The 15,057-nt window shown below is 41.8% G+C and overlaps 1 protein-coding gene across 1 annotated transcript in view; it reads left to right on the top strand.

Annotated features, from left to right (window-relative positions):
* Dop2R (dopamine D2-like receptor) overlaps positions 1-14,847 on the top strand; it is a 521,385-nt gene extending 506,538 nt beyond the window's left edge. The window contains exons 6-8 of the mRNA XM_019061710.2: positions 2,853-3,012; positions 4,572-4,821; positions 13,551-14,847. Of these exons, the coding sequence (XP_018917255.1) occupies positions 2,853-3,012; positions 4,572-4,821; positions 13,551-13,765 (625 nt within the window). The 3' untranslated portion in view covers positions 13,766-14,847. The remainder of the gene's footprint in view (positions 1-2,852; positions 3,013-4,571; positions 4,822-13,550) is intronic.
* Positions 14,848-15,057: the final 210 nt, after the last annotated feature.

The raw sequence follows: 15,057 nt of genomic DNA, 5'->3' as shown, positions 1-15,057 counted from the left end.
CTCTTATCAGAGCGTAAGAATTTAATTTTGGGCCGGGCATCGAAGGTGGCGGAGATTTGGGCAGTTCTTCGGGCGGGAAATAGCTTTGGACGCGAAGAGCCCGAACGACGTGATAACGCACGGCAAGGAGATAGCACCATCACTTGCTCCAACGGACTGTGCAACGCGCTTGATGTATTGTGCACAGGAACATGCTTCACAGGAGAATGAAGCCATTTTAATAAGCCCGACGGAGGGCCCAAAATCCGGCCGGGAAAGCGTATCCACCGTGAGGACACCAACTCGAACCGGCCGTTCCCGTTCGCAACGATCACTTATCCTGTCGTGCTAAGGGAAAACGCCGTATGAACATTTAAGAGTTGCCAAATTTCCCCCGATGAAACGTTTACTTCTGAGGAAAGTCACGAATATTTTTCCTTGAAATTTTTAGGAACTTTTCAGTGGAATTACGAGCAAAATTATCTGAAAAATTGGAAGTAAAATATTCGTAAGTATCCAAGGAATTCGGATTTTATCAAAGGAAATTTGGCAACGCCTACAGGTTCATACGGCGTTTTTCCATAGCACAGGCAGTATTGCCCCTCGACTCTCCAGTTTTCATGATACAAAACTCGTACTTATTTTTCCCCTCAGTAGAAGAGGTAAAATATTTGTCAGCGGATTCGTGAAAAGGGACCTTATTCCTCGAGAGAAAATTTACCTAACCTTTTTTCAAATGCGTGGAGGAAGAAAATCTGGAAAATCTGGCGCAAGTTAGACCCCGAAAGCTTGAAAATTGAAGGAGATATAAGCCCATAAATCTATCATCCATCATAAATTTAGCTAGTACGGTCAATCATACCTAGAACTTGGGTTAGAAAAATTCCTTTTGTGGATCTATTTTCTGAAGGGTAAAAAACACTTTGCTGACGCTATCCTCTTAAGATTCCATGCGGGTAGACGATCCGAATCTGAGCAATGGCCTTGTATACTGCCGTGCTAAGGAAAAACGCCGTATGAGCCTTCAGGCGTTGCCAAATTTCCTCTGATAAAACACGAATTTCCTGGTAAACTTATGAATATTTTCCTCCCAATTTTTCAGAAAATTTTGTTCGCAATTCCACCTAAAGTTCCTGAAAATTTCAAGGGGAAATATTCATAACTTTCCTCGCAAAAGAACATTTTATTGAGGTAAATTTGGCAACTCTCGATCGTTCATACGGCGTTCTTCTTTAGCACGGCAATATGGGGAGTCGGTATTGCCTAAGGCGATATCAGTCAAACAGATAACTCTTGTAATCTCATGGGGGGAAAAAGGAAGAAAGGTAATCTCATGAGTAGCTCTCATTCGCCTAGCTCCTCGGAACGAATGTTTCTGGAGTCCGATACGTTAACCTCATCCACCAACTTAAAAATATTCAACTCGTGCCTACTCTCGAGAGGTTACAAATTAGGAACAGTGGCGTGGAGTATTTTGCGATACAACGAATGATCTGCCATTTAAACCTATGGAAAAGGATCGATAATCAGGGCGTTCGCAACGAACACTTAATAATCGATTATTTACCACACTTCAAATGGGAGTGTCGATAGTCGATCGTTCACGCCTCGCCACTGATTGGGAACCTTTCTTCTCGACTGCAGAATACGGACCCTCCCGTCCGTTTTTGATTAGATTAAAGAAACAAACGAAACCAGGGCCCTAGTGGAGGCAGAATGTTCAAAAGCACGGAATGGGATTAAGATAGGGTGGAACAGGTGGGGGAGAGTGAAATGGAAATAAGGCAACTTTAGACCCTGTTCTTGTGGTCGAGACTATGGTCAAAAATTTATTTTGCTGACTTAGCGCGTACGCGAGCTGAGCTCGTTTTCTGTTCATGTTCAAAGAATTTGAGTCGATGAGTTGTCCCAAGTGTGAGCAGGTGTTTTAATGCCTTGTATCAAACTGGTTTCATTTTATGGCCTTTTTTTACTATCGCTTATATTAACGATTTAAAAAAATCGAACTTGGCTACTTGTAGAGGCGCAGAAAATTCCCGCGGGTCACTTAAAATAGGGGAACACTCTTAGAACGGAGGAACACACGGGCACGAAACCTTATTTTTCTTTTTCCGCTACGACGCCGTTTTAGTTGATGAAAATTCTAAAATTTTCAAAGGCTCGAGAGAAAGTTCTTTCTTCTCTGTTCTATCTTTAAAACATAATCCAAATTTAAAGGGCTTATGAGACGTCACCGAAAATTCATCGAAAAACTGGAAAAGTCAGACCAAAAGTGTGGAAAGTTGCCGCAAACCTTGACACTTCTACTTTCGGCCGAAACATTTACTTATTTCATACCTAATTCACACGCTAAATCGATGAAAATTAGATCTCCTGACTCTTCAAAGCCTCGAATTTTCGATGTTTTCAATTTCAAGAGATTCTCCGTTGCCTAGTGTTTGTGGAAAGTATTTTCATGAGACGTAATGCGCGGAAATCATCGGAAAGTCATTGAGATTCATGTCCGGAAAATTGGAGTCATGACAAAATGAGGAAATCTTGCCATCCACGTTTTCGCTTGTCGCACTCCGCTGCACTGAAGAAAAAACCCCAGCCTTGGAAGCCGTACTTACGGGGTTATTGGAAGTACCGTCCGCGTTCCGGGTCAGAGGCCGAAAGTTCCAGGTGTAGCATCCGGAGCAATCGAAACTACGGCTCCAGCACCCGGAACTTTCAGCTTCTGAGCCCGGATTGGACGATATATCCACATAGCCCACAACTTTTTTTTCAGTGTGTGAATTCTTTTTTGCATGTCTTCTTGGTAAAGCTTTGTGCAAGTATTCGTATAATAGAATATGTCAATGTTTTATGTGTTATGTTTGTTTATGTTTCAGGATGGTGGCAACTTTAGCTTCTCCGCCAATGACGGACCCGAACCACGACTCGGGCTACGCTGCCTCGAACGTGGACGAACCAATGGTGCCTGTTTCCCCGGCTCCCGGAAGCCCCCACTCAAGACAAAATCACAACCACACGGATCTCAAATCCATCAAGGTAAAACGCTTTCAATGGGTCTGGTCGTATCTTTCGCGGCGACAGGATTCTTTGAACCAGCCGGCTTCACTGAACTTTCCATTTACGCCGAAAAAAATCAATCTTAAAGGGTCCCGACACGTAGTTAAATTTTTATTCTTTAAAAAAATTGAAGAGAAGATGATGGTCATATTGAATCTGAGCCGGAGCTGAGTTTCCCAAAAAATCCGTATCTCCGAAAGATGGAAAATTTGTCACGCGTTTCCTCGCAAATCCCTTACATTTTCTAAAGGAGGTTAAGTAGATTTCCAGAGGGGCCAGGACCTCCTAAGAGGCATAATAAGTCCGTATTTCAGAAAAGTTCTTTAAGAAAAGAATTATTATAAACCAACACATCAGTTAAATTCAGAGAAATGAAAGCAGGATTCTTTTTGGGAGAGGAGGGGGGGAGCCTCGCACTGGATACAGAGCTTAATAACTGCGAGATTTTTTTCAAAAAAGAATCCTGCTTTCTTTTTCCTGAATTTTTCTAATTTTCGGTCTAGAGTGATTCTTTTATTTCGTGCATTTTGTTCTTGGCTAAAAATTCGAAATCTGCCAAGATTTTTTCCTCCATCGATGATTCATACATCGCTCTCCAGTTCGATCACGCCAAAAATCGGGGCGAATCGCCTTAAGGAAAGTACCTATGCGAGCAATGACAATAAACACGACCCATATGATTTACCATGGGGGAGAGGGGGAGAGCATCACCGAAAAAAAAAGTTCGATCATAAGAACCAACAACAATTTGGTGTTCCATATCATCTCTACCATTCGGTTTGTCAAACCGAACTTTCAATTCGTGGAACCGAAATAATTTGGTGAAGCGAACTGACGGACGATTTTTGGTTGTATGAACCGATCACTCGGATACACGAACTGAAAGCTCGGTCCGACAAACCGAATATTTAGGATGATATGAGGGGCTTGGAAGACAAAACGCATAGGTGCAATTTTTGAAAAAAATTGAGATAGTAAAGATTTCAAGTAAAACTAGTCTTGACGCATATTCTGTGAAAAATTGGCTCGCAAATTCCAATTTTTGCATCAAAAATTCAGGTTAAACTTTTTTCCTATCTTAAGGATCCGTGTAATATCGAAACTTCAAATATGTATTTCTCGAAACAGCAAAAACTGCACTCATGCGCCTTGTCCTCCAAGCCCCTCATATGGAAGACAGAACTTTCGGTTTATACACTGGCAAAAAACAAAAAAAAAAAACACATTGGATCTAGAGTCCAGACTCTTCAAAACATCGATAAGAGAAAATACTCTTGATTCAATCAGATTTAAACTTAAATCAAGAACCAAGCCTCTTAATTTGAGCGGACTTCCTTTTGATTTAAGCTTAAATCTGCTTGAATCAAGAGTCCTTTTTCTTGTCAATGTTTTCAAGAGTCTGGACTCAAGATCCAATGTGGTTTTTTTTCCAGTTTATGACTTTTTTTTAGTAAGGATCCTCCGTCCACCCCCTCTTCCACCCACGAGGTCTCACCTTGAAATTGTGTGGTATCTGACAAGAATGTTTGTTTTGACAGGGGTTGAATAGAAACTGCTCAATGGACGACGAGGTGTCGGGGACAGGCGAGTCCGTCTACAGGAAGGGCACGACGGCGTCGGTGCGGACGGCCTCCGAGGACGAGCTCTCCGAGTCGAAGAAGGAGCGAAAAGGCACCCAAGGGAACCGCTTCACCATCTACAAAGTCAACAAGGCCAGCCGCAAGAAGCGAGAGAAGTCCTCCGCCAGGAAGGAGAGAAAGGCCACCAAGACTCTCGCCATAGTTCTAGGTAAGCACACAGGGTCGCATGAATCGTAAGAAAGAAATGAAAGATTGGAAATTTCAGTGAAATATTTCATGAAATTTCACGAGGCTGTGAAATATTTCATATTTTTCAGAGGCTAGAGTATGCAACCCGCACTTAAACACACAAAAATTGAAGAAAGTCACAATTTGTACATTTTGCAAAACTTGAAAAGAGACCGGTATTTTTCAATACCGCTGTGAGAGCGACTCTTATTTATGTATTTTTCAATATCTTGCATAAATTTCTGAAATTTTATGAAATATTTCACGTGAGATTTCAAGCATTTATTTTTCATAAAATGTTGCCACCCTGTAAGCACACCGCTCGCCTTTCCTCTGGCTGATGCCATACGATCAAATCGAGCCATCAAATCTTCAAGGTTAGGTGCTGTGATTGGCTTATTCGATGGATTGGATCAATTATAGAATTTAACCTTGATGTATTGATGGCACGTGTTGCTTGATCGTGTAACAAGAGCTTAACGGGATCCTATTTGTGATCCAGGCACGAGATTCGCCACTACGTTGCGCTGCTATGCGGTTTATGTCTTTGAGAAGCAATAATTATCGTTACGTACAAGTTAATGCCAGAAACTGATCCATAACGTGTAGCATCATTAATACTGAGTAGAATGACATCAAATTTGTGTTGATTCATTGTGAATTTATACCTAAAATTACGATAACGGACGTCGCTCATTGACTCAATGTGTAAAAAAGAATCATTATCGCGCTATCTATCTCTCTTGCCGATGTAACAGCGCCTGATCATGTTTCTGTAGTCGCAGTTATTAGTGGTTGGCCTAACTAGCGCCTTCAAATTAGTGCATCTGCAACATGGACATCCATAGAGCACGAATAGTTGCATCCAGGCGTTGTGGTCAATGAATAAGCGTCTGCATCTCAGGAGTCGCTGAAGCTGGTCAAAATGTAGAAGATAATGAAGTTTGGTTCGTAAAAAGTGTGTAGGCTCTGTTCTGAAAAAAAAGAAAAGAAAAGTAGAACCCGGGAACTTTTATCCCCCCCACCCCTCTCCTTAAAATTTATAAAAATGACGTGTAAATAACCTCGTGTAAGTTAATTAAGCTGAACTAGTCAGTTTTTAGAGGGTCGCACGTGGAAGCCTCGTTCTGGACGACCTTCAAGGTACAAGCTCATTAACTGAGAGAAAAAAATTCTCGTCCTTCAAGCTTTTGATTTCCTACTTTTTACAGAACTTCCCTATTTTGTCCTGCTGCATTTAGTGTTTTTATCAAAAGCGGTTACAAGCAATCTGTATTTAAGCTTGACTCAACTTAAACCCCCTCCCCCCTTTTCGACCCTTTAGTCATTCTTTTTCCTTCGCACAAAAAACTGCAGTCCCTCGTCAAACACCTTCTCAAAAATATAGCAGCGCAGTGCAGATTCTATGCACCAGGTCGACAGCTCCTGGAGAGATTGCCCCACGCCCTACTTTTGCTCACCCTGACGATCGCAAAAATGTGTCAAGCCACTCAAAAAAAGTGTCCACGCACCCGTCTCCGCCGTGAAGTTTTTCCACCCCAGAAGCCAAGTTTATAAATCGTCGCCCGGCTGACACAAGGACGTAACTGCAAAGCGAGATGAGCCGTGAAAATCATTCAACCTAATGGACGACAGGGTTCATCACTAAGTGTAGTTACACCCTTACGTTAGCCAAGCGACGAAATGACGAGTGATTAACTCATCTAAGGAGAATTAAAATGGAGCTGAAGATAATCCCGTTTAAAATAATATAAAAGGAGCCCGGGTGACAAGACGAGGGGAAGGGTTAAGTGGGGGTGGCGGCGGGAGGGGGGGGGGACGCACGACTTACCCCCAACCTTAAAAGTGAAGGACAGTAATGTTGATAAATGATACGGCTTAGAGCCGAGAAGCAGGGAGGCGAAAACACCTTGCTTACACTCCGCGCCGTGCTCGGTAGACTGTCCGCGGAGAGACAAGTGTCACCGGTTGCCTATCTCCCGTGCCACTTGTAACGGCTGCAGCCCCCTCCCCCTCCCCTCCCGTTAACCGTAGCGCGGTCCCTGTCTGGTGAGTTTTGCGTCTCGTCAACATGTCAACTCGCTCTGTCACGCTAAAAAACTACGGGATTTCATACTACACACCGACTGCATTGAGCACCGTATCCTGTTTTGTTTCTCGTAAAAGTTTAGTTGCATTTGCAACGTTGCAACTCTAATTATGAAAGAACAACCGTGGGACTAAATCTGATGAGGATTAAACACTGAGAAGTTTTTTGCTGGCCGCGGCGGCCGGCATCCGGCGTTGTCAAACGTAAAGTGGAAGAAAGACTCAAAAATGAGGAAACCGCAGGACCTGAAACTGGGATTTTAGGATTCACGTGGTCCTTAAAGTTTTTAGGGATCTTAAGGAACTTTCGGAAACCTGAGACTGAAGATTCGATGAAACTTTGGGAGTAGAATATTCGTGGGTCTTGCATACGGCAATATCTATGAACTCTCGGGCTCGAATCTCAATATTCTACCGCTGCCTTTAGATCGATGGTCTGATAGGCTCAGAGAATGATTTTTACTCCGAGGGATGGGAGCATCGAACCAAATCGCTCCTCAAATGATGAACTGTTTGTTTTTTTCCTGAAAACTTGGACCGCCTTCGATTTACGAAGTATACCACCCGCAATGGCCCAATCTGGTCCTGGTCACGTTTGCTCTCCAGTGTCGCAATAATCACTTCATCTCCGTGTAATGTTGGAACATGTGCTTCAGCAAGCAACTCCGCTCTTCCTCAGTGGGTTGCGTCACCCAACGTGACGTGGTCCAAAATTAACACTCGCTGAGTGATTACGTCCTAAAGTGGGCCAGGAAGAAATTACGCCTTTCTCCCTGATTAAATCGCCTGGCGCGGCGGTGGTGGAGTCATGAAGGCATTACCACGAGATTTTAGGAAACTATATAGAGGTTAACATTTCTTTATTACTTGAGTTACTTCTTTCGGTCAAATCAATCGAAAAAATCGACCAATTCTTTTGTTACATCGACCGAAATCATAGGTTACTCTGAGACATCTGGGGATGAAGAAAGTGACCCACCGATCAATGTGATATTCTTGCTTAAGATATCCCTCAGAGATTGCGCCATGCGAGTGGCCAGTGGCTTAGCGCATTGGTCCATCACCAATGCTCCTTACGTATGCCGAGCCTTCTGATCTGAATCAGAAGCGTACATCCGTACAGTCGTATATTCGCCTTCAATTGACCGGTTATGCCGAAAACTTACTCACACGTTTAAATAGTTACGGATCTCTCCCCTTACGTTTGCCGAGCCGTCTTTATCCGAATCGGCAAGTATGCAATTGTACGTATACCTTCAATTGGCCGGGTTTGCACAACACTTCCACGTACGTTTGAATAGTTGCGAATTCTGCTCCCTAGCATTTCCGTGCTCTTCAGGATTTTTATGCTGATGTTTGGTCCAGTTTTTCCCGCTACGCCCACTATAAGCCAATAAAATTCACGCATCACAATATCCTACGTATGACCTGGTTATTTTTCCTATTTTCTCTAAATGACATCCAATTTAAGAATTGTCTAGGCTAAAGACTTCGCATAAACGCAGACTTTCCGTCCATGTACGTCTCCTATATTCGAATAATTTCATTAAATGCAGGTATTAGATCTTCACTGGCGTCAGATCGAGACGCGAGAATCATTGTTGCTAGATTGTGCAGAATTTTTCAGCATATTTCCTTTTTCACTTCGATGGAAAATATTCAGATTTTTTCAGACAAACTGGCAATCATGGCGAGGGTATGTGTGGAGAATTTTTCATGTAAAAATACTGTGCGTTCTTCGAGTGTGTTAGAGAGTGGCATCTCCAGCATCATTAACATAACTCGCTCTCACCGTATCACCTCGAGGGGAATTTTCTGCAAGAAGGATCGATCTAAAATCGCGGGATACCTAAAGGGAGGCATTTCGAGGCACGCAATATGAACGCGCCGCGGCTGATTTTGGAGAATTTCCGAGAAAACTGGTTGCTTCGCAAAACTTGCTTCGCACAGAGAAAAAAAATCACGGAAGGTTTTAAAAATTGATGTTAGTATTTTTCTATCTGCAACATAAAGTCATCGCAAACCGAGATACGTGGTTTGAAAGTTTCACCGTTTATGTATGATGCTGAATAAAGGCAGGAAAATTCATAACGGTTTCCGGGTGCCCCCGCCCCCCCCTCCACTCCTGTGACGCTCTTGTAACGTAGCACAGTGGATCGAGTCAATAGGAGAGGTCGGACAAAGTTTGGAAACTTTAAACGCTGATAACTCCGTTTGTACAAAACTTTAAGGTTCTAAAAGTGGTTTTATTGGTTTCATCGTGAAATTTTCTTCTAGTAGCATCCCTTGAGCTTTAAAATGTGACGAAATAAACATCAAAATTCGCAGTTTTTGTCCGCAAATTCTATGTCCGACCTCTTTAATTGACTCGATCCACTGTGCGTAGGCCCCTAACCTTTAACTTGTAAAAACATAATGGTATAACGCTCCCCCCGACCCCCTCCCCTCCTAGAGCGTCAAGTATTTTATGAACGGCCCCATAGCTCACCTGCTCATTGAAATATATCTGACAGGATTGAAAGTTTAAATCCTTACGACGCTCAGGACTGGAGAATTAATCCGAGGAAGGGCCCCACTTTTCCGGGAAGGAAATGCGAGTCCGCTATTAAAACAATGGTCCCATCAAGAGAGCAGTAAGAAAGTTGGAACAACCATCGCTGAACTTAATCCCCCGAGGACGCATATTCGTCCCTCGACCGATAAAAAGGCGAAACTGCCTACTGAGATGAGCCCGAAAAAGCAATGAGTTTTACGGACAACAGGGTTCATCGCGAGGTGAAGTTACGCTCTTTTGTCAGGAGGCCGACGTATTGTCGTGGAAGCATAATTCGCAGTGCATTTTTCCCCCGTCCCCGTTGTTTACTCCCGTTTTACTTTAATTTGTTTATTTTTCGAAATATATTTTTCCGTCGCCGAGCAGTATTTGCGCTCGTTCAAATTAAAAACGAGAAGTTTGCTTCCGCCGGAAAGTAACGCCTACGCAAGGAGCCGAGAGGAGGGGCCAGGAGGGTCATGAAAAGGACTGCATTTTGCGATGGGCCTGTTGCGAACTCCAGCTGGGGCAGAAAGAAGGGTTGTTTCTTAGAGAAATTGACTCAAAAATCACGATGAGCGCATTGGGATGGTCTGAATTACACTGTTCCGCTAAAATATGTTGTGCGTGCTGATTTCCGCTTATTACATACATGACTTTCTGAAGGCGTTTCATGAGTGCAAGAAAATCGCCTTCAGCTGCGTCTGCAGTAATTGTTGTTATGGATATGTTGTGCGTGCCGATTTCAGCTCATTACATACACGACTCTCTGAAAGCGTTTTTAGGCGCAAGCAAGTCGCCTTCAGCTGCGTCTGCAGCAATATTGTAATCTTCCGTCACATTCTTACGGCGCAATGATACAACTATTTGAACTCTCCGGAATGCGTGAGGTATCACGCCGCATTAATTTGACGGCGTTTTCAAAACAGCCAAGTTCCGATACCCGGATTATCGTTTTGCAAAGTTCTTATTATTATGTTTTATATCCTATTATTTGTTTGTTTTCAATCCTCCTATAAAAAATACTCATTTGCTGAATACACTGGCTGGAGCGCATTTTAGCTATGCATTCACGACTACTAAAATGTCAAAGGAAATCGACAAGACTAGCGTGTATGAAGGCTATTTCAATTGTAAGCTGCCGTCGCATTTCTAAGGCGCAATGATACAACTATTTGAACTCAACCCTTGCATCCTTCAATAGAAGGGTTGGGTCACCCAAAAACACACAAACCAGGGTACTTGCAAAGCACGGTCGACGTAGTACATTATACGAAAATTTAAATGTGTTTTTCTCACAACGTGGTTTCCAGTAATACGCTGTTATTCACGCGCTGTCCTCAATTATAGGTAGTAAGCAATTGAGTTATTTTTGCCGTTTTATTTTGCAAAATTGAGCCGCTTGCGATTTTACGTGGTAATACAAATTAAAAGGAATAGCTTTTTTTCTCGTGCATTTGCACGGTCTGGAGGCCCTGGTACCGGGTACCCTCTTTGCATGAGCCAAGATGATTAAATTCTTCCCCATCTGCACTAAGTACCGTTACTTGGAGCGCAGAACTAATGCATCTTTTATTTAGGTTTTCTTTCTTCTGAGTCGAATTGTTCTGTGAAACGGGGGAGGGAGAGGGGGTAAGTGCGGTGTAAAAACGGAAAAATCAACTCCACCAAGGGCAGAGGTTAAGATTCGTTAGAATCCTCTTGGAGATACTCTCTTTTCACAGGGTTGTCAGAAATTTTACGAATAGTTTTACCAAGTCGAAGAGACGCCTTTTGATTTTGACGTCTGTAAATAGTCTGAAACCAATAACTCATCACGATGGAGAAAAATATAAACAGATAATGACCATACCTGTTTTATGAGAAAGGGAGAAACAATTTTCTACTGTTCATACCTTATTATTCACTATGGTCAATTTCGAGCACGTTGATGTCAATTTGCTATCAACATGGTAGCCTGTTTCTGACCAGGAGACACCGACACATTATGTAAATTTGAACAAGTAAAAACATTTTGTTCTTATGATTATTTTGATGCGGTGACTAGTTTCTGAGATATCGGACACGGTAGATTCAACGCCTAACTCATGCTAGTTGAAATCTCTAGTCACATGAATTGGAATCTCTGGTCATAGAAGTTGGCGAAAACTGGATGGAGAAATTCTGCTCATGAGTTAAATTCTATTCATATAAGTTGAAATTCTATTCATATGACTTGAATTTCTATTCATATGAATTGAGAGTCTATCCATATGACTTTGATTTTCTACTCATCATTTTTAGCAGGGCATGCGCAACGTTTCTAGCAAAGCATGATATCGACCAGGGCCGGATTAAGGAGGTGGCCACATGAGCCGCGGCCCATGGCGGCAAATTTTGCACTTTTTTTGTGTGTTCAATGTAGGTATAAAAAGAAAATCGGATTCAGAAAAAAAAAATTACCAACGAGAAAAGGCGACAAAATCTCTCATTTCCTGAGAGTAAAGTAATTTCTAATTTTGCCGTCTTTCGGCGATACAAGAGACAGCACTTTTAATTAGTCGAGTTAAGAGAGACACCAAACACGCAATTTGGCATGAAGCGGTGCGGCGCAGAGAGCAATAATGACGAGAACTTGATATGGAAAGGAGAAGTCCTCACGGTGGTCGGCATGTAACACATATTAGCGCCTACAAGACAGCATGAATACTTCACGCATTGCGTCAAACACAGTGCGGTCAGCGTGAAACGCATGGCGCCTACTAGACTTCATGAATACCTACTTCACGCATTGCGTCAAACACAGTGCGGTCAGCAGCGGCCGACGTGAAACGCATAGCGCCTACGAGACTGCATGAATACTTCACGCATTACGTCAAAAACAGTGCGGTCGGCGTGAAACGCATGGCGCCTACTAGACTTCATGAATACTTCACGCATTGCGTCAAACACAGTGCGGTCAGCGCGGCGGCGGAAATTAAAATTATTAAACCACATTTATGTTTGTTCTTGCATAATTTTTACGTTCATTTATTACAAATGGAAGGCCTTGTTTACACAGAGATAGGTTTAAGGAACTTAACTTTCGCGCAAAGTTCCGTGACATTTTTCTTAAAGGGTTGACAGGGCCTTCGCAAAAAATGTGTCCAACACGAGTAAACGAGTCTTATGCACCCCTCCCTCTCCGGCACGTTCACTTGATAGTTTTTATTGATGTTACAAAACGAATGAGGAGGGGGCGGCAAAAGACAGGCGGCCCATGGGCGGCAAGTAGGTAAATCCGGCCCTGGTACCGACTTGATCATATCACTTTGACACCAGCATGTTACGAATTTGTTTTTTCTTTTAACGAGGGGCAAACCTGTCCCAAAAACCATAATTTGGACAATGTGCTAACTTCTTGATGTCTCAGTGGGTCCCAGGACCAACATGATAACATGTTTGCGTCAAACTAATATATCGTCCTTGTCATAATACTAATGCAACAACGACATTTTTCTGATCATGTTTTTAACAAGTTGGTCTCAAATTGACTAAGTCTGTCCACCTTTTACGTACATTACTATGTCTATCTGCTCAATTCACAAACTTTCATATTTGTAAAGTTAAATGGAGCGCTGCACGCTAAAGCAACGCGATACAATTATATGATACAAATATGTCGACTCCTGGGTGACTGAAATTGCATAACCACTGAACTGAAGGATTACTGAGTTTCCTAGCATGTGTTTGTGTCTTACGATTATATTGTGCTGACAATGAGACACTACCTAATCCACGTGATGCAATTATTTTGACTCCTCAGTAGCCCAAATTGCATACATGTGACATCGAATGAGAACTGAGTTCACCTCTCGGGTGAGAAATAAAGTCGATGGCGAAATGAACACTTTTTAAGAATTCCTAAGACTTTCTTTTCTTTACAGGATATCCTAGAAAATTTCAAGAAGTGAAGTTGGCTTATTTCACTACGAAAGAATAAAGTTGGAAACAATGAGCAGTTCAGCCATTATTATGCTTTTAGAAATTCAAGAATAAGACAGAAAAAATGTTTTCTCTACGAGTACAAATTGTTCAATACTTACTTTCCTTTAAATTTTTTTTTCCAGGAGTGTTTTTAATTTGTTGGGTGCCGTTTTTTACCTGCAACATGGTGGACGCAATTTGCACGAAGCTGGGTGCTGAGTGCCAGCCAGGATTCTACGTTTTTCTCATGACAACTTGGCTTGGCTACATGAATAGTTTCGTCAATCCTATAATTTACACTATTTTCAACCCTGAGTTTCGAAAAGCCTTCAAAAAATTGATGTCCATAGGAACGTGATAGTTTGTGAAATTTCTTTTTGTCTAGGCCATTACCTGTGATTTTTTAGCTATTTTATAATTATTTTACTTACTGTCATTTTCCATCCATCCCTTCTCAAATTCCCTCCTCTTCGTGTACGTAAGATGACCAGTGGAAATACAGGGTCAGGCCCAGCGGGATCCTGATGACTCTACGAGGAACATTAATTTTATTTGATAAACTACTTAATTTTAGATATACTGAAGAGATGAAGCTGAATTTACCGCCGACTGTTGTAGGCAAACAATTCGTGTAATTTTATTATTTACATTTGTTTGTTGTGGCCATAACTTTCCTTTGCAAAAGTTTGACTTTTAAGTGGAAAAGATTTATGGGACAGTCTATTTGCAGCTTTTGTCGAACAGCCACTGACTTGGAGGAGATGATCACCTCGGTATTTGTGATTGTGACTTCAATGTCTTAGGTAACCAATTTTGGCAGAATAATCAAGATTTTCCTTGAACCAAAAATCCTATATTTTAATTCAAAGAGTTATGGGCACTAACTCAAGGAGGCATGGGTAGTTAGACCAATCCTCCTCACTGCTGCATATTGGCGATGAAAAAGTTTTGTCGGATGAAGTATTTTATCAGGATAAAAGAAAATAGTTTAAAGTGGATACTAGAGTCTATCCATAGAAAAAGTGATTAAAAAGTCGTACATGAATTTTTTTTTTCACTTTCCTCGTAATACTGTGATCAAAAGTTGAAACCTGATCAACGCCCAGTTCTCGAGTGATTCTGGGCTTTGCCGGAATCAAAATGGCTAATCACCAAGTCAAAGCTTTTAACCACATTCATAAACTCTGAACCTATCAAGAACAATATCTCACATTCCTGTAAATGTTTTATACATACTTAAGTAAGTATTATTATTGTTTTTTTTATTAATTGTTAATGTATGATAAATTTATTGAAGTTTTTATTTGAATTGTTCAATGAATAAAGATAAAAAAATAGACAGAATGTTTTCTTCGTATTATTGACCTCCAACCAATTAACGAACCAAAAAATCGACTGATTGAATCGCACGATTGGCGAAAAACGCTCATTGGATGATATTGAACCAGCCGAAAGAAATTTCGAGATTAGTGTCGATTCTTACGTGGTTCATTCAAGGCGTAGAACCGATCAGTGGCGTGGCGTGCTTTGCGATATATCGATTGATATGCCATTTAAACCTATGACAAAGGATCGGTAAACAGGGTGTTCGCAACAAACACCTTATAAATCGATTCTTCTTCATCGTTTCAAATGGGGAAATATCGATAA

This window comes from Bemisia tabaci, chromosome 2 (genome assembly GCF_918797505.1).
Source record: "Bemisia tabaci chromosome 2, PGI_BMITA_v3".
Lineage (NCBI taxonomy): Eukaryota > Metazoa > Arthropoda > Insecta > Hemiptera > Aleyrodidae > Bemisia > Bemisia tabaci.
This window is presented reverse-complemented; position numbering and strand designations above follow the sequence as displayed.